This window comes from Lithobates pipiens, unplaced genomic scaffold (genome assembly GCF_037356315.1).
Source record: "Lithobates pipiens isolate NorthernLeopardFrog02 unplaced genomic scaffold, aLitPip1_a1.2 Scaffold_16, whole genome shotgun sequence".
Lineage (NCBI taxonomy): Eukaryota > Metazoa > Chordata > Amphibia > Anura > Ranidae > Lithobates > Lithobates pipiens.
The window spans coordinates 535,973,256-535,991,353 of NW_027507748.1; the positions used below are offsets into that span (position 1 = coordinate 535,973,256).

Here is an 18,098-nt window from a genome sequence, read left to right on the forward strand (position 1 = left end):
CAAGGCCTTAGGTACGTTTGTGACGCGGCCCTGGATACTCTCTCTCTGCTATCCAGGGCTTCAGTGTCAGCGGTGTTGAGGCGCCTGATTTGGTTAAAATGCTGGTCTGCTGACCAGGCATCCAAGAAAGCCCTTCTTTGAAGCCTCGTTGGATGACACTATTAAAGATGCCACTGGTGGTAAGAGTACTCTACTCCCATAGGCCAGGAAGGCTATGGAGCCACACCGTAGGCAAGGGCCCTCTTTTTCCGCTCACATGCGACTTTTTTTCATCCGCCCGGTGCTTCGTCAAAACGGCCCCAGCCCGACAGGACGCCCACGGACGGTCAAAAGCGTCCCTGGAACCGCAAGCCTAACAAGCCTGCGAACAAAAGTGCTACCGCATGAAGGTTTGCCCCCATCCATGTTTCGGGTGGGGGGTCGCCTTCGGGAGTTTGCAGCCCAGTGGTCCTCCCGGTTATCCAACCAATGGGTCTGCGATCTGATTTCCACAGGCTACAAGATAGAGTTTCTCTCTTGGCCGCCAAACAGATTCTTCCCCTCCAGCATACCCGTATCCCTGGTTCGCCGGGAGGCCCTGTTGGGGGCGGTAAGGGACTTGCTGAATCAGGGGGTGATTGTACCAGTTCCGTAATCGGAACGCTTCCAGAGATTCTACTCAAATCTGTTTGTGGTTCCCAAGAAGGAAGCCCTGACGAATCTTCCCTTCCTTGGCGACCGGCTCTTTGGAGCCTTGTTGGATGACATTATTAAAAATGCCACGGGTGGTAAGAGTACACTACTCCCACAGGCCAGGAAGGCTAAGGAGCTACGCCGCAGGCAAGGGCCCTCCTTTTCCACTCACAAGTGGCTTTTTCGTCCGCACAGTGCTTCGGCAAAACGACCCCAGCCCGACAGGACTCCCACGGATGGTCAGAAGCGTCCCTGGAACCGCAAACTTGCGAACAAAGGTGCTACCGCATGAAGGTCTGCCCCCACCCACATCTCCGGTGGGGGGGTCGCCTTCGGGAGTTTGCAGCCCGTTGGACCTCCCGGTTATCCGATCCAATGGGTCCAGGGGTTCTACTCCAATCTGTTTGTGGTTCCCAAGAAGGAAGGGGCACGTCCAATCTTGGACTTGAAAGCCCTCAATCACTTTGTAAAAGTGCAGAGGTTCAGAATGGAATCAGCCGCTGCACTCCAAGGGGACTCCCTGGCGTCCTTAGATATCCAGGATGCGTACCTGCACATACCCATATGCCTTCGGCATTAAAAATTTCTCTGCTTGGCAGTCGGGGAAGCCCGTTACCAATTTGTGTCTCTACCCTTTGGCCTGGCGTCAGCCCCCTGAGTCTTTACCAAGGTACTGGCTCCAGTATTGGCATTGCTGCGACAACGTGGGATCACGATCGTGGGCTACCTGGACGATCTCCTCTTGAGAGCATCTTCCACCTCAGAATTAGAGGAGGATGTGGCGATCACCATGCAGACCCTGCAAGAATTTGGGTGGCTGTTGAATCTAAAGAAGTCGGTGATTGTGCCGACCCAGCATCTGGAGTACCTAGGTTTGCTATTGGACTCCAGGGAAGCAAGAGTTTTTCTCCCTTCAGACAAACTGCAGACTCTCAGATCTGCGATCAAACTACTGTTGTACCGCAAGTGGTCGTCGCTCCACTTTTGCATGCGAGTACTGGGACTCATGGTGGCCTCCTTCGAGGCAGTACCTTATGCCTAGTTCCACACCAGAGTCCTGCAGAAGGAGATCTTGTTGAAATGGGACAAATCTTAGTTGTCCCTGGATCGACAGATCCAGGTGAGCCAGCCAGTCAGGGACTCTCTGATCTGGTGGTTGAGGTCCCCGGTGATTCAGTACGGAAAATCATTCCTTCCTCCGAAATGGACGGTGATCACTACGGACGCCAGTCTTTCCGGCTGGGGTGGAGTGATGGGGATTCAGTCGGCTCAGGGCCTCTGGTCGACGGGAGAATCAAAGTTGCTGATCAATCTGCTTGAATTGAGAGCGATCACGCTGTGCCTCCACACATGGTCGTTGAGTCTTCAAGGGTGTCTGATCAGGATTCAGTCGGACAAATCGTAAATCACCAAGGGGGAACAAGAAGCTGAGCCGCTGCATCGGGAGGTCGCTCACATTACTTCGGTGGGCAGAGCGACACGTACCGGCCTTGTCGGACGTTTACATCCCGGGGTGGAAAATTGGCAGGCGGACTATCTGAGCTGCCAGATGCTGGACCCAGGAGGTATTGCATTTAGAGATATTCAGGCAGCTGTGCCTGAAGTGGGGAACACCAGATGTGGATCTATTGGCCTCCTGTCTCAATCGGAAGGTGACAAGATTCGTGTACAGGACAAGAGATCCATGAGCAGACGTGTCAGACGCGCTGGTGGCTCCGTGGGATCAGTACCAGCTGATCTACACCTTTCCTCCACTGAAACTGTTGCCACGTCTGCTCCGCAGAGTGAAAGCCAAGGGGATTCCAGTAATCCTGGTTGCCCCAGATTGGCCTCAGCGGGCCTGGTACACGGACCTGGTGCGTCTGCAACGGCATGGCTATTGAGAGCCAGGTGTTGAGGTACCGGGGTCTGCCGGACTCGGTGATCCCAAATATGTTGAGGGCGAGGAAATCTTCTTCTCGGAAGATATACCATCGTACCTGGAAGGCCTACATCTCCATGTGTTAGGAGAACGGATGGCATCCGCGCTCCTTTTCCATATCCAGGATCCTGCTGTTTCTCCAGCAAGGAGTTGACCAGAGATTGGCATTAAGCACCATCAAAGGGAAAATTTCAGCTTTGGCTGTCTTTTTTCAACGACCCCTGGCATCGCACTCCTTAGTGAGTACCTTTGTTCAGGGGGTACGACATGTAGTCTCTCCAGTACGTCCACCGTTACCCCCATGGTATTTGAACCTGGTGTTGTCGGCGCTTCAAAAACCGCTGTTTGAAAGCATCAGGGAGATTCCCCTGTTGACTCTTTCCCAGAAAGTGGTCTTTCTAGTTGCCCTCACATCAGCCAGGAGGGTTTCGGAACTGGCAGCCTTGTCTTGCAAGACGCCTTAACTGGTCATCCACAGGGGTAAGGTGGTGTTGCGTCCGCAACCGTCCTTTCTACCGAAGGTGGTCTCGGCTTTTCATATCAATGAGGACATTGTATTACCATCGTTGTGTCCTAAGCCGAAGCACCTCAAAGAGGTGGCCCTTCACGCTCTCGACGTGGTTAGGGCTCTGAAGGTGTATTTGTCTGCCACGGCTCCCTTTCGGAAGTCAGACTCACTGTTTGTTTCGGTGGCTGGTCCAAAGAAGGTATGGCCGGTCTTGTCGGCCACCATTTCCAGGTGGATCAGACAGATTCTAGGATAAGCCTACGCCTTGAAGGGGCAGTTGCCCCCCTTTCCGGTCACGGGCCACTCTACAAGGGCAATCGGAACCTCTTGGGCCTTCCGACACTAAGTGTCGGTCGCTCAGGTGTGTAAGGCGGCGACCTGGTCGTCTATCCATACGTTTACCAAGTTCTACAAGGTAGACGTCGGTGCATCGGCTGATGCCTGTTTTGGCTGCAAAGATCTGTTAGGTTAATGCACTGTTGCATTACTTCCGCATATGGTTGCGATCTTGGGGATCCCTCCTGTTGAGGATACCTGATTATATAGTGGTGTTTTCCCACACACTGCTGTTTTTTTGTGGGTTTAGTTCACACTTGCCATGGTTGATGAAGTTTTTATGCCGTTTTTCCCACCCCTCGTTTGGCACTGCTCGGGGACGTCCCATTTGGTTACAGAGAGGAGCTGTGACGGTCGGTGAATATAAGAGAAAATAGGATTTTTGTACTCACCGTAAAATCCTTTTCTCTGTAATTCACTGACCGACACAGCACCCGTCCCTCCTTTTTCTCTTTACATTATACTGCTTGTTGACGTACTGAGTTCTGCCTGAGCAGGCTGTGGGTTGTAGCCTAGGGACCGCCCCATGGGCGGAACTAAAAGTTCTGAAGTGTTGTACTACAACTTGCCTAGTATCTCCAGTGATAGGGCTAACAACCCATTTGGTTACAGAGAGGAGCTGTGTCGGTCTGTGAATTACAGAGAAAAGGATTTTACGGTGAGTACAAAAATCCTATTTTTTTTCCCCTGAGATGTTGGTGTTATATCTTTCACTTGGATGTTATAAGTTGCACTTATTAAGTATAGCTAGATAATACAAAAACTGTGGCTGTCTTCATTTCAGGCTGCAAAGCAACAAAATGTGATTATTTTAAAGGGAGTGATTCTTTTCTATACCCACTGTATGTGCTCAAATTTCTAGTACCCAGACCAAACAAGACACTTTTCTGAAGATGAATATGTGCTGTATGAAGAAGCTGAATTGTTAACTGTTTTGTTCTCAATTGAAATAGTCCAGAGAGTGTAAGAATGCTAAGGGGATGGTAGAAATGGTTAGGAGGAGGTGGGGATGCTAAGAAAAGGATTGGAATGCTGAGGAGAGGGGATGCTAAGAGGGTGGAAATGGTGAGGAAAGGGTGAGATTGCTAAGGAGAGGGTGGGTAAGCACAACTTGGTTGGCCTTGACTATATGCAAATCTGCTGCTTCATTGCAAGCTAAGGAAGTAAAAGTGTTAACTAGTTATATTGAAAGGTTTACAACAGATCTTAATTTTGAAGAAATGATCCTGCTTTTTCTTTAGACCAATGTTCAATGTGAGTGTTTTCCAATCCTGAAAATGTTTTGAAACATAAAACTCTTAGGGCTTATTTACAATTCTCTGCAAAGTGATTCATGGTGTACCACTTTTTAAAGGGTTGGTAGAACAGCAGCCGCTTCCTTAGTGCTCTCTTTTTTCATCCCCACTGGGAATTTCTTTTAAAGGACCTTACAGCAACGTGGCCCCATTCACTGAATTGGGTTGTGTTTAGCAGCAATACCCTATGCTAAACTCAAACTATTGTATACTGCCACAACCTTGCCAGTGTGTACTAACATGCTCCTGGCCATGTTCACTTGCAGTTTGGCGGTAGGGGAATGGAAAATCTGTGGGTCATCTGCCCATTTTTACTATCCTGCTGGCAGCCTGTGTAAACAAGCCCTCAAACCCTAATGCTTCTGATTCCTTCAATGCAGTTGGTGTGCATTGTTCCATCAAACAAAAAAAAAACTGATATGTGTTTTTTCTTCTTTAGTATTATGTTGTAAATCTGTATTTGTCTAGATCTTTGGAGTTCCTGAATGTGGAAGGAAACAGCTTGCCAGCATTGCCCTGTGGGGCACTAAAACTAAAGCTTAAGCAGCTACGTGTAGGCAACAACCGAATGCACCCCCTGTTCTGGAGAGAGAACACCCACATCCAACCACAATGCCTACTTGACATAGCTGCCATGGCTTTTGCCAAAAACATGTTTCGCTACTTTGCAGACATCCCCAGTGAAGTCAAAGAAATACTGCTCAAGTAAGTGATGTGCAGGCTATAATTTGAATATGTGAAATCAGATAATGTAGGATATGGATGTTAGAGCCTCTAGGACCGCTACCTTTAGTTAGTGTGTTTTGTGGGCTGCTGTGTAAGGTACTAACCTGTTCTGGTTTAGTTGTTTTGGGCCAGTTGGCTTGTTGCCATGTTGCCCTCCGTTCTTATTCAGTGCTTTGGGACATCCTTATCATCCATTCACCTGAAGCTGTCAGCATAACCCTATTGTCATGGCTATGAATATGCTCTGTGTCCCGTAATGTGCTCCAGGAATAGCATAAAAGGTCAACTAAAAATCCAAATTTTTTTGCTTTGGTGGACTTCTAAACATAAAGATCAATAAAAAAGAAAAAAACGCAACTTTAGTCATTTTGGAAAATGAACTGGTGTGTTTGTTTTTTGTTCACTTTAATGCCCTGTTTAAACATTACATTTATTTTGACGGGGAGCAACACCCAGTTTCATTTTGTTTTGGATAAAGCTGGGAATGGGGTATTTGCCCTTCTGCTTCTTTAATACCTGTTAAGTAGTTCTCCCAGTCGCTAAACTTCTGTGACAAGAACCGACCATTCGGATTTCTTCTTCTGTGCCGTATTCTCGTTATATTTCTGTAGCGAATGGAGCTGCAACACATTAATACTAATGTAATTGTCCTAGTGGTGTTTTAAATTGAATATATGGGGAATACGCTCCAGAGAGCAGAACCCTGCAAGCCATTGCTTTACTTGTGTTCAGGAGAAGTGGTCCTCACGCTATCCAAAACTTTGTGAAGTTCTAATTTAAAGGGACTCTATCAAGAAAAACAAATTCCCACAAAAGGTCTATCTGCAAAAAAGTGTCCTGAACTGATGTGTTGTATTCTCAGCAGACTTCAGAGAAGGGTACCTCTTCAAGCAAGTGGCAGCATTTAGTGGCATAATGCTGGAAAGGTAAGTATTTACTCGCTTTTTTTTTTTTCAGGTAGACCTTTTTTTTCTGACAGGGTTTCTGCAGTAATGGCCTATAAAAGGGGGGCATTTCTGCACAAACTTTTGCACAGGAAAAACCTGCTGTTGTATTTCCCACTGACTGAGCCAGTGTACAGATAGTCCAAAGTATTACCGAGTTATGTTATCATTATTTTCTTTTTCACTTAGGGTTAAAGCATGCGATTGCTGCAGGGGAGTCCTGTCAGGTGAAGGCCTGCGCTTTATCCGACCTTGTGAAAAAATCTTTGGGATCCGCCAGCTTCCATTCATGTTTCACGCCTGCTCACCATCTTGTTACAGAAGCTTCATGAGCCAGACAGAATCTCTTACTAAGCATCTCTACGAAAGCTAATATTTTTGATCTTGATATTTTAACAACTGATCCCTGGAGAAAACCAAAGTACTGGTATATCAAGCACTGGCCTACTTCTTCACTATAATACCAATAATAAATAATACAGTAAAAATCTCCTGCGCTTGGGTGTTTAGTCTCCAAATGCGTAGTACAACCAACTCTTTGAGGCAATGCCTGTCCTCTTGCAGCCCTCCTCAGAAAAATGGGTGTTCTTAAATCTGGAAAGAAAAAGGAAAGGCAGTGCTAGGTGGAGCCAGTCCATGGGGGTGGCTGTGACCAATTTGGGTGGGTGTAGCTTGGTGTATGGGCACGCAGACCCATATATAGAGACTACTAGGAGAGATGAGGCACTGTCTATTGTCTGAGGAAAAGGGTACTCCCTTGAAACGCATCAGCCATTTCGGGACATTGTCTGATCCCTTCAACATCAGGTTCGGTTTGCCGGTGTTCAGAGACGCAGTCTCACTAATTGACATGCCTCATGTACATGCTTGTTTGCGAGTATAAACTTTGTATTTTATGATTTTAATAAAGTTTTACCCTTGGTAATGCACAAGGTCGGTGCGCCCTCCCTCTTTCCCTTTTCTTTCCAATAATAACCATGTGCAGATGATGTATATAAACTGCAGGTGATATTAATTACTTAAGAATATAGGGCTTGTTAAAGAGCAGTGATGCTCAAAAAGGATTTCCTAGAGCTCTGCCTCACATGCAGTATGGTCTTATGAGAATTGAGCATTCTCTGGTCCTGACCTGCTCAGCTATGCAATAGAAAAAAGGAAGGAGCTACACAAAGGAAGATTAATTTAAATGTATCTGTATGCTTTTCTCTGTGAAAGCCAGTGGAAATTTGACTGTACATTTTATTATTAATCATCTACAGATCAGAAATGTTATCTCTTATGTGGCTTTGTTGAATCCTGAAACCATTACTATGCTTAAAAAGACAAATTTCAAAGTGACAGTGTCTGTAAAAAGGCCCCTCCTTTCCCAGTGATATTCACTGCTCCTTCTATCACATATGGCAAAAAAAAAAAAAAACCTGATGTTGACTAGTGTGAGAGCCTAGAGCAGGGATATGCAATTAGCGGACCTCCAGCTGTTGCAAAACTACAAGTCCCATCATGCCTCTGCCTCTGGGTGTCATGCTTGTGGCTCTCAGTCTTGCTATGCCTCATGGGACTTGTAGTTTTGCAACAGCTGGAGGTCCCCTAATTGCATATCCCTGGTCTAGAGGGTGCAGTGACATCAGCCCCCTTGTCGGGGCTCTGGCCTAGCAATTGGCTGCTGGTTGTGAGGAAGAATTAGCAGGGGATTGCTTTAAGAAGTAAGTATCAGTGTGTCAAGGCCTTTTCATAAACACTGTCAATTTTGCTCTGATTGAGCAAAGTGAGGATATTCTGAAGATCTGTCCTGTCTGAGCACTTAGGATTACTCATGAGGCCTCTTTTTTTTTTTTACATATCACATGAGCTTTGAAATGTATTGTGTAGATTTCTACAGACAAAGTGAAATAATGAGGTGTATCGATTATGTGTAAACCCCAGACATGACATATGAACAAAGCATATCCGTCTATAGTGTGCTTGTGTCTCAAGTAACAAGTAAAACAGGCACAATGCAACAATACTTCCAGATAGTGTTCCTTAAAGTGGTTCTGCACCTAAAAAAAAAATATTAAAAGCCAGCAGCTACTAATATTGCAGCTGCTGACTTTTAATAAAATCACACTTACCTGTCCCAGGGTCCAGCGATGTCGGCGGCAGATGACGAGCGATCGCTCGTCTCGCTGCTGCCCCGCTGCCATCCTCTGTCAGGGAATCGGGAAGTGAAGCATCGCGGCTTCACTGCCCGGTTCCCTACTGCGCATGCGCGAGTCGCGCTGCGCGTCTCTTCTGGTCCCCCGCTGTGTCTTGGGAACTGTGTGTTTCCCAGAACACAATGGGGGGGCGGGGGTCTGCAGCGGTCTGCCCAGAAGTGGGTGCAGATACCTGGATTATCCAGGTAACTGCACCCCCCTCCCCATTGAAAGGTGCCGATTGTGGCACCGGAGGGGGGGAGGGATCATATTAGCGGAACTTCCCCTTTAGGGTGAAGAACCGCTTTAACCACTTCCCGCCCGGTCAATAGCAGATTGACGTTCAGGATGTGGTTCTGTTATCCTGACTGGGCATCATGTGACATCCTTCAGGATAACAGCCGCCGCATGATCGGTGGTGCGGTGTGTCATTCTGACACGCCGCTACACTGATCTCAGCACAGCCCCCCCTCAGATGCCCACACTGGACCACCAGGGAAGACCCCAGGACCACCAGGAAGGGGGCAACATGTGGATGGCCAGGTATGTACCCCATGGCCATCCACATGTACAAATGACAGTCCAATCCGTGCCCACAAGTGGGCACTGACTGGCACCATCATGAAAGATGAAATCAGCCACCCATCAGTGTTATCAGTGCACCCATCAGTGTCCAGCAGTGCCATCTATCAGTGCCCATCCATGCCACCTCAGTGCCACCCATAAGTACCCATGAGTGCTCATCAGTGCCACCCATGAGTGCTCATCAGTGCTGCATACCATTACCACCTATCGGTGCCCATCAGTGCTGCCTATCAGTGCCACCTCATTGGTGCCAACTCATCAGTGCCCTTCAGTGCAGCCATATCAGTGCCAGTCATTGAAGAAGAAAACATACTTATTTACAATTTTCTTTAACAGAAACAAAGAAAATCTTGTTTTGTCTTATATTCACTGACCGACAGCTTCTCTCTGTAACTAAATGGGTTGTATAGCCTGCCATTAGGAGAAACTAGGCAAAATTGTTACACAATACACAGAACTTTAATCCCGCCCCAGGGGGACGGGCCCTGTGATATCTACCCTTCCCACTGCTCCTAGCAGCTTCAGTTTTTATTTTGCCTAGCAAGGAGAATGACCTAGGAAACTCTGCGGGCCTCTCGGTCCGTGTTTTTACTGCAGGTTTGCGGCTTTTTGTGCAAAATGAGAGATCCTGAGATCTTCTATCAACTGCCAGCTGGGTGACAGGCTGGTTAATGAAATCCTTGTAGTCTCCCCAGTCCGGCCATCGAGCGTGAGCAGGCCACGACATACCTCATGCTCCAGAGGTGGTCGGTGAGCTTCAATGCTCCGGGGTATACATATGACCGGGCTACTGCTGTCTGGATCACAGTATACTGAGCCAGTAACCTTCCCTGTAACTGTGCAGGAGTTGGCTACCACGGAATGTCTCCCAGCTCTTCAGGACTGGTAGGTACGGCTCTCCCTGCTTCGGTGGGGGGAGCAGCTGGACATTCCCTGGGGGATCGATTCGGGGGCCACCTCACCTCCTTATCTTCTCTTCCAAGTCCCTATCACCCCTCCTTCCCCCCTCTGAGGGGGGGTGTCTGCATGTGCTGCGGGAGGTGTGTGTGTGTCAGGTCACCTAGAGCCCAGGTGACAGATGCACACCGTAGGGTTAGGGGTGCACCGCAAGGTTGTGGACCCTACGGCTGACTGCTGCAGACGGGACAAATCCCACTGGGGTTAGAGCGTGAGATTCCCTGGGGCGCGGAGTCTAAGAGCCAGCAGGTGTTCACCAGAGCCTCGAGTGGTGAGGATGGACTTGGCTGCAACTGGCTCCAGGTCGCGACCCCCAGGGTCCCCCAGCTCACACCCACAGTAGGCAACAGGAGGATAGGGATGATGAGGGACAAAGCCAAGGTCGGGGCCGCAAGCAGACAAGAATAGTCGGGTACACGCCAAAAGGTCAGGGTCACAGGCAAACAGGGATAGTCAAAACACACCAAAGTCGGTAACGGAAAACAGTAGCAGAGCACACGGCAGGAAACAGGAAGCTAACACACAAAGGTTGATCAGCAGGATAGGCTAGCAGTGCACAGGTAAATATAGAGTTGTCTGATAGGAGCTAGGGTGGAGCCATGCCAGAGGAAGGATATAAAAGCAGTCAGGTGAAGCTCGGCTGGTCTCTAGAAATGAACACATGCAGACAGGTAAGCAGACGAACTCTATTGCATAACCATGACAGTGTGGATCGCTGTTTCTCACCTGTGGGGCTCTGTGCGGTTGCTGTTCAGTCCTGGTTCAAGTCTGGGGGTCTAAAAAAGGCAGTAGAGGATGTCTGTGTGTCAGCAGGTAGTTCGTTTTTATTTTTTTGCTTCTTTTCACCTCTTGGCGCCGTTCCGGCAGCCATCTTGGATTTGGGAAAGCTATATATTCCCCTGGGGAGCTTCAGCAGCCATTTTCCCTGGGATTCCTATGGATTGCATTGGCAGCCATTTTGTGAAAGCCAAAATGCTTTCTTCACCTCTTGTGGCATCTTGCAATGTGCTTTCTCTTGTCACTTCCTGTATTCCCTGTGTGTGAGGAACACTGGATGGCTCTGTGCGGCACGCTGAAGCTGTTCTGCAGACCGTTGCACCGCTGTTAGAGCTGCTGTTGCTGACAGTTTTTTCTCCTCTTTGCATCTGGGAACCTCCTAGGGACTACAGGCACTGTTGTTGGTATTCACAGAACGCCCCAGGGTGGTGAGTCTAGCGCTAAGCACTCATCCCCACCCCCCCCCCCACGCGGCAGCAGCAGGAGGGTGGGACCTTCATTGTCCTAAGTCCCCTTGCAGGTGGCAGACAGGATAGGGACAGCATGGCTTCAGAAACTGGTGTTTCTTCCCCCCAAATCCAGGCTATAGCAACCGGGTCACCTGCGGTTAGTGCAGTGCGCATGGACACCCTGACGGCGTTCCTGGACTCCTATGTTGCTAAAATAGAGGCGGCACATGGCAGGAAAGGTGCACATAAGAGGCCCCTGCACCCCATCCTCTGGGGAAAGCTCTGATGCAGACTCGGGCCCTGCTGCGGCTGGAGACCCCTGCTCTGACCTATCAGACGTGGCTGTCCAGGACCGTTCGGACAGTGAGGATGATTCCCCGTCTGGGTTCGGGCGCAACAAGGCGCTTGTTGGAGCACTTATCACAGCTTTGCGTGATACCCTGAAGATTCAGGAGCCAGCGGATTCCTCTGCTGATGTACCGGTCCTTTTTGGGTCCCACAAGCCAGCACGTTCACCTAAGGTGTTCCCGTATTTGACTTATTTTGACAAATTCATCTACAGGGAATGGGGTCGCCCACATCAGACCTTTGGGTCCCCAAAAACTTGGCGGTGCGCTACCCCTTTGAGGAAAGCCTTCTCAAAAAGTGGTTGGCTCCTCCGGTCGTAGACCCCCCAGTATCCAGGTTAAATAAAGTAACCAAGATCCCAGTTGAGGGGACTCCTGCATTCAAGGATCTCACGGACAGGAAGGCCGAAGCAGTGGCTCGTTCCTTGTTTACGGTTGTGGGGTCAGCCGTGCGACCTGTACTGGCATCCGCACTGATGTCACAGACACTGATTGAGTGGGCAAAACTTTTGCACCGTGAATTGGGAGAGCAGAAGGCCTCCCCTGTCTGCGTGGAATTGGCAGACCAACTAGTGCATGGCCTTAAGTACGTTTGTGACGCGGCCCTGGATACTCTCCCTCTGTTATCCAGGGCCTCAGTGTCAGCTGTGGTGCTGAGGCGCCTTATTTAGCTGAAATGCTGGACCAGGCATCCAAGAAAGCCCTGACGAATCTTCCCTTCCTTGGCGACCGGCTCTTTGGAGCCTTGTTGGATGACATTATTAAAAATGCCACGGGTGGTAAGAGTACACTACTCCCACAGGCCAGGAAGGCTAAGGAGCTACGCCGCAGGCAAGGGCCCTCCTTTTCCACTCACAAGTGGCTTTTTCGTCCGCACAGTGCTTCGGCAAAACGACCCCAGCCCGACAGGACTCCCACGGATAGTCAGAAGCGTCCCTGGAACCGCAAACTTGCGAACAAAGGTGCTACCGCATGAAGGTCTGCCCCCACCCACATCTCCGGTGGGGGGGTCGCCTTCGGGAGTTTGCAGCCCGTTGGACCTCCCGGTTATCCGATCCAATGGGTCCAGGGGTTCTACTCCAATCTGTTTGTGGTTCCCAAGAAGGAAGGGGTACGTCCAATCTTGGACTTGAAAGCCCTCAATCACTTTGTAAAAGTGCAGAGGTTTAGAATGGAATTAGTTCGCTCAGTAGTTGCTGCACTCCATCAAGGAGACTTCCTGGCGTTCTTGGACATTCAGGATGCCTACTTGCACATACCCATATGCCTTCAGCATCAAAAGTTTCTGCATTTGGCAGTCGGGGAAGCCCATTACCAGTTTGTGGCTCTTCCCTTTGGCCTGGCATCAGCCCCCCGAGTCTTTACCAAAGTACTGGCTCCAATGTTGGCGTTGTTGAGACAACGCGGGATCGCAATTGTGGGTTACCTAGACTATCTCCTCCTGAGAGCTTCTTCTGCCTCAGAGTTAGAGGAGGATGTGGCGATCACCTTGCAGACCCTACAAGCGTTTGGGTGGCCGTTGAACCTAAAGAAGTTGTGGTGGTACCGACTCAGCGTCTGGGCTACCTAGGGTTACTATTGGACTCCAGGGAAGCGAGGGTTTTTCTCCCATCAGACAAATAGCTGACTCTCAGATCAGTGGTCAAACTACTGTTGAACCGCAAGTGGTCATCACTCCGCTTTTGCATGCGGGTGCTGGGGCTCATGGTGGCTGCCTTTGAGGCAGTACCTTATGCCCAGTTCCACACCAGAGTCCTGCAAAAGGAGATCTTGACAAAATGGGACAAATCTCTGTTGTCCCTGGATCGGCAGATCCAGGTGAGCCAGCCAGTCAGAGACTCCCTGATCTGGTGGTTGAGGTCCCTGGTGATTCAGGCCGGAAAGTTGTTCCTTCCTCTGAAATGGACGGTGGTCACCACGGACGCCAGTCTGTGCGGCTGGGGTGGAGTGATGGGGATTCAGTCAGCTCAGGGCCTCTGGATCGACGGAAGAATCCAAGTTGCCGATCAATCTGCTCAAATTGAGAGCGAACAGGCTGTGCCTCCACACATGGTCGGCGTGTCTTCGAGGGCGTCTGACCAGCATACAGTCAGACGACCCCACGCTGTGGCATACATAAATCACCAAGGGGGAACAAGAAGTTCAGCCGCTGCTCGGGAGGTCGCTCACATACTTCGGTGGGCAGAGCGACACGTTCTGGCCCTGTTAGCCATTTACATCCCGGGGGTGGAAAATTGGCAGGCAGACTATCTGAGTCGTCAGATGCTGGATCCAGGAAAATGGGGATTGCATCCGGAGATATTCAGGCGGCTGTGCCTGAAATGGGGCACACCAGATGTGGATCTATTGGCCTCCCAGCTCAATCGGAAGGTGCCGAGATTCATGTCCAGGACAAGAGATCCGTGGGCAGACACGCCAGTCGCGCTGGTGGCTCTGTGGGATCAGTACCAGATGATCTACGCCTTTCCTCCGCTGAAACTGTTGCCACGTCTGCTTCGCAGAGTTGAAGCCGAGGGGATTCCAGCAATCCTGGTTGCCCCAGATTGGCCTCAGCGGGCCTGGTACGCAGACTTGGTGCGCCTGGTGGTAGACGCTCCCTGGCGACTGCCGTTGAGAGAGGGCCTCCTATCTCAAGGTCCAATCCTTCACCCTGCTTTACCATCGATGGCTTTAACGACCTGGCTATTGAAAGCCAGGTATTGAGGAACGGGTCTGTCGGAACTCGGTGATTCCAACTATGCTGAGGGTGCGGAAATCTTCTTCCAGGAAGATATATCAGCGTACTTGGAAGGCCTACATCTCCATGTGTGAGGAGAAAGGGTGGCATCCGCGCTCCTTCTCTATATCCAGGATCCTGCTGTTTCTTCAGCAAGGTGTAGACCAGAGGTTGGCGTTGAGCACCATCAAGGGGCAGATTTCAGCTCTGGCTGTCTTTTTTTTTCAAAGGCCCCTGGCGTCTCACTCATTAGTGAGTACCTTTGTGCAGGGGGTGCGACATGTAGTCCCTCCGATGTGTCCTCCGTTACCTCCGTGGGATTTGAACCTGGTGTTGTCGGCGCTTCAGAAGCTGCCGTTTGAGAATATCAGGGAGATTCCTCTGCTGACCCTTTCACAGAAGGTGGTCTTTCTGGTGGCCATCACATCGGCCAGGAGGGTTTCGGAACTGGTGGCCTTGTCCTGCAAGTCGCCTTATCTGGTCATCCACAGGGACAAGGTGGTGTTGCGTCCGCAACCGTCCTTTCTACCTAAGGTGGTCTCGGCCTTTCACATCAATGAGGACATTGTATTGCCATCATTCTGTCCTAACCTGAAGCACCCCAAGGAGGTGGCCCTTCACGCTCTGGATGTGGTTAGGGCTCTAGAGGTGTTCTTGTCTGCCACAGCTTCCTTTCGGAAGTCAGACTCACTGTTTGTTTTGGTGGCTAGTCCTAAGAAGGGCATGGCGGTCTCGTCGGCCACCATTTCTAGGTGGATCAGACAGATTGTAGTCCAAGCCTACGCCTTGAAGGGGCAGGTGCTTCCCTTTACAGTCACAGCCCACTCTACAAGAGCAATCGGAACGTCTTGGGCCTTCCAACACCAAGCGTCTGTCGCTCAGGTGTGTAAGGCGGCGACCTGGTCGTCTGTCCGTACGTTTACCAAGTTCTACAAGGTAGACGTCAGTGCATCGGCTGATGCCTGTTTTGGCCGCAAAGTTTTGCAGTCGGCCGTGTAGTTGCAATTGAATTTTTTCCTGTTTTTTCGATAAAAACGCAGTACTGTTTTGGTTAATGCACTATTGCATTACTTCCGCAATGCTGCTGTCTTGGGGATCACTCCTGTTGAGGATATCCGGTTATGTAGTGGTGTTTTTCCACACACTGCTGTTTTTTTGTGGGTTTAGTTTCACTAGTTCCCACTTGCCATGGTGGATAAAGTTTTCCCTAATCGTCTTTCAGGACAACCACTATGAGAGATAGTCTCCTCCTCTTCCTCTGGAAACACTGCGCCAGCCCATAAATTCTTACTTCCCCTGCCGGACCTCATTTATTAGTGTTTCCACCAGCGGGAGACACTGTGCAGGGACCAGGCCGGTCAGTCAGGGAGGCTGTGGCCATTTTTTCATCAAGAACCCTGTAAAAGGAAGCAGGGGTTTCGTAAGGAGAAAGTGGGTTCAAGCCGTTCAAATTAACGTTCGGCTTACTTACCTTACCAGGTATTGCCACCCCTTCCTAGTCGAGCGCGGCTTCAGGTCGTGGGGGACTCCTATCGTGTCTACAGGGACGCAGCTGGCAAGCCGTTCGGATTTCCCCGTACAAGGGTACAGACCGCCTTTTTTTCTTTTTGAACCGAGCGGGCCGAACAACGGGCGGCGTCGTTTCTGGCGGAAATGAAGGCTTGACCTTGAATACGATCGACTTCCGGTTCCGGGTCGTGGAGCTGATAGGAGGGCCGGGCACAAGCTGGAGATGAGTTGGGAACGTGCACGGGCAGCGTGAGACTCGGTAGTAAGCAGCCACCTGCAATCATGTCGGAAGCTGATGCTCAACCAACAGACACTACACCCTGGGGAGGGGTACTCTCTATCTAGGATTGCCCCCCATGTATGGTTCCTATCAATGGGGGGGCAGACCCTCCGGGTGGCCGGGGGGGGGGGAGGCTCAGATCCCTGCATTTAAAGCGGGGTCTAGTGCACTCCCAGGGTTGCATCCTGAGCTTTGTAATTACTTTTTTCTCTTTCTGTTTTTTTCCTTTTTTACTTATATTTCAGAAAGCTACGGAAAAAACTAAGTCCACGCATAGCTCTAAAAAGAAGTGTGCCTCCTGTAGGGACATTTTAGGGGAATCTTGGACAAAGGTGTTGTGCAGAGACTGTATAGACTCCCTTGTTAAGGAAAGGGAATCTGAACAGGAGTCAGGACTAGCAGCTTCAGTCAAAGAGCTCTCGTCCACCTGCTCTTAATTTAGATCCCTGTTTGAAAAGTTTCAGCTTCCCACGGTCCAGCTCCGCAGGATACAACCCCACCTCTAGCACAAAGTTCTGCTCCGTTCAACCTGCTACGACTGGGGGGAAAGAGGTTGAAGGCCCTTCAGGGACAGGAAGGGGACTTCCAGACAGTTCCTCTTCCGATTCCCAGGAGGGATCAGAGGGGGAGGACCAGGACGGGCGGTCCAGGAAGACCTCCAGATATAAATTATCCCTTGAGGTAGAGGACCTCTTAAAGGCGATTTATACAACCCTCGGTATCCAGGCGGAAACCCCTGACCCTTCATGACCAAATGTACTTGGGTTTAGGGGATCAAAAGAGAAGGGTGTTTCCAGTACAGGAGGTACTGATGGAAACAGTTAAAAAGGAGTGTCAGGATCCTGAGAGAAAGCCCTTCTTTTCCAGATCCCTTAAAAGAAGATTCCCATTTTCAGAGGACCCGGCATGCATTTGGAATAAAAGTCCCAAATTAGATGCTGCCTTCTCCCAGGTCTCCAGACACACGGATCTGGCGTTTGAAGACATGGGGCCTTGGCAGATGTCATGGACAAAAGGATTGACTCTCTGCTTAAAAAAATGTGGGACTCAGCTATTGGCAATTTAAAGCCTGAAATGGCAGTTACAGTAGTGGCTCGCAATTTAGAGCACTGGCTCTCACAGATCCAACAACATATTGAGGCAGGCACAGATAAGGAAACCATTCTGTCTTCCTTCCCTACTATGCTGTGAGGTGTCGCTTACATAGCAGACGCCTCTGCTGAGTCTGACTGCATGTCAGGCAGAACAGCGGCTCTAGCCAATTCGGCCAGGGGGGCCCTCTGGCTAAAGACTTGGCCAGGGGATAGTGCCTCCAAGGTAAAACTGTGTGGGATACCTTTGACAGGGGGCCTCCTTTTTGGCCCAGGGCTAGAGACTGTTCTAGACCGCACAGCGGACAGGAAAAATCCTTTCCTCTTAAGCAGAAAACCCCCGTACGAACAAAAAAGGGGTTTTGTCCTCAAGGGCGAAGGGAAACCCCAAAACCAGAGGGGGAAAAAAAAACCTGGCCCCAAAAAGGCAGGGGCAGAGGAGGGGCGATTTTTTGCCCTCCTGACCGGCCCCATAAAACCCAGTGACGTTCCAGATGCAGTGGGAGGAAGACTGGGGGCCTTTCTCCCACTGTGGGAGGCAATATCCCCCAATCAATGTATTTTAGGGGTGATAAGAAGGGGGTATCTCCTGGAATTCTCAAGACCGCCCCCACAAAGATTCCTTGTCACGCATCTACCCAGGTGCATGGCAAAGGCCGAGGCCTTGCTGGAAGCACTGAGGGAATTAGAGAATCAGGATGTTATTCTCAGAGTCCCAAAAGGAAAGGGGGTTTTATTCTCATGTCTTTGTAGTAAAAAAAACTTCAGGAAAATTCAGATTAATTCTGAATTTAAAGCCCCTGAACAGGTC

The 18,098-nt window shown here is 49.9% G+C and overlaps 1 protein-coding gene across 4 annotated transcripts in view; it reads left to right on the forward strand.

Annotated features, from left to right (window-relative positions):
- The window catches only part of LRRC63 (leucine rich repeat containing 63), a 121,994-nt gene extending 115,101 nt beyond the window's left edge, over positions 1 to 6,893 (forward strand). For all 4 annotated transcript variants that reach the window (XM_077483242.1, XM_077483241.1, XM_077483244.1 and 1 more), the window contains 2 exons: positions 5,201 to 5,437; positions 6,592 to 6,893. In XM_077483242.1, the coding sequence (XP_077339368.1) occupies positions 5,201 to 5,437; positions 6,592 to 6,775 (421 nt within the window). In that variant the 3' untranslated portion in view covers positions 6,776 to 6,893. The remainder of the gene's footprint in view (positions 1 to 5,200; positions 5,438 to 6,591) is intronic.
- Positions 6,894 to 18,098: the final 11,205 nt, after the last annotated feature.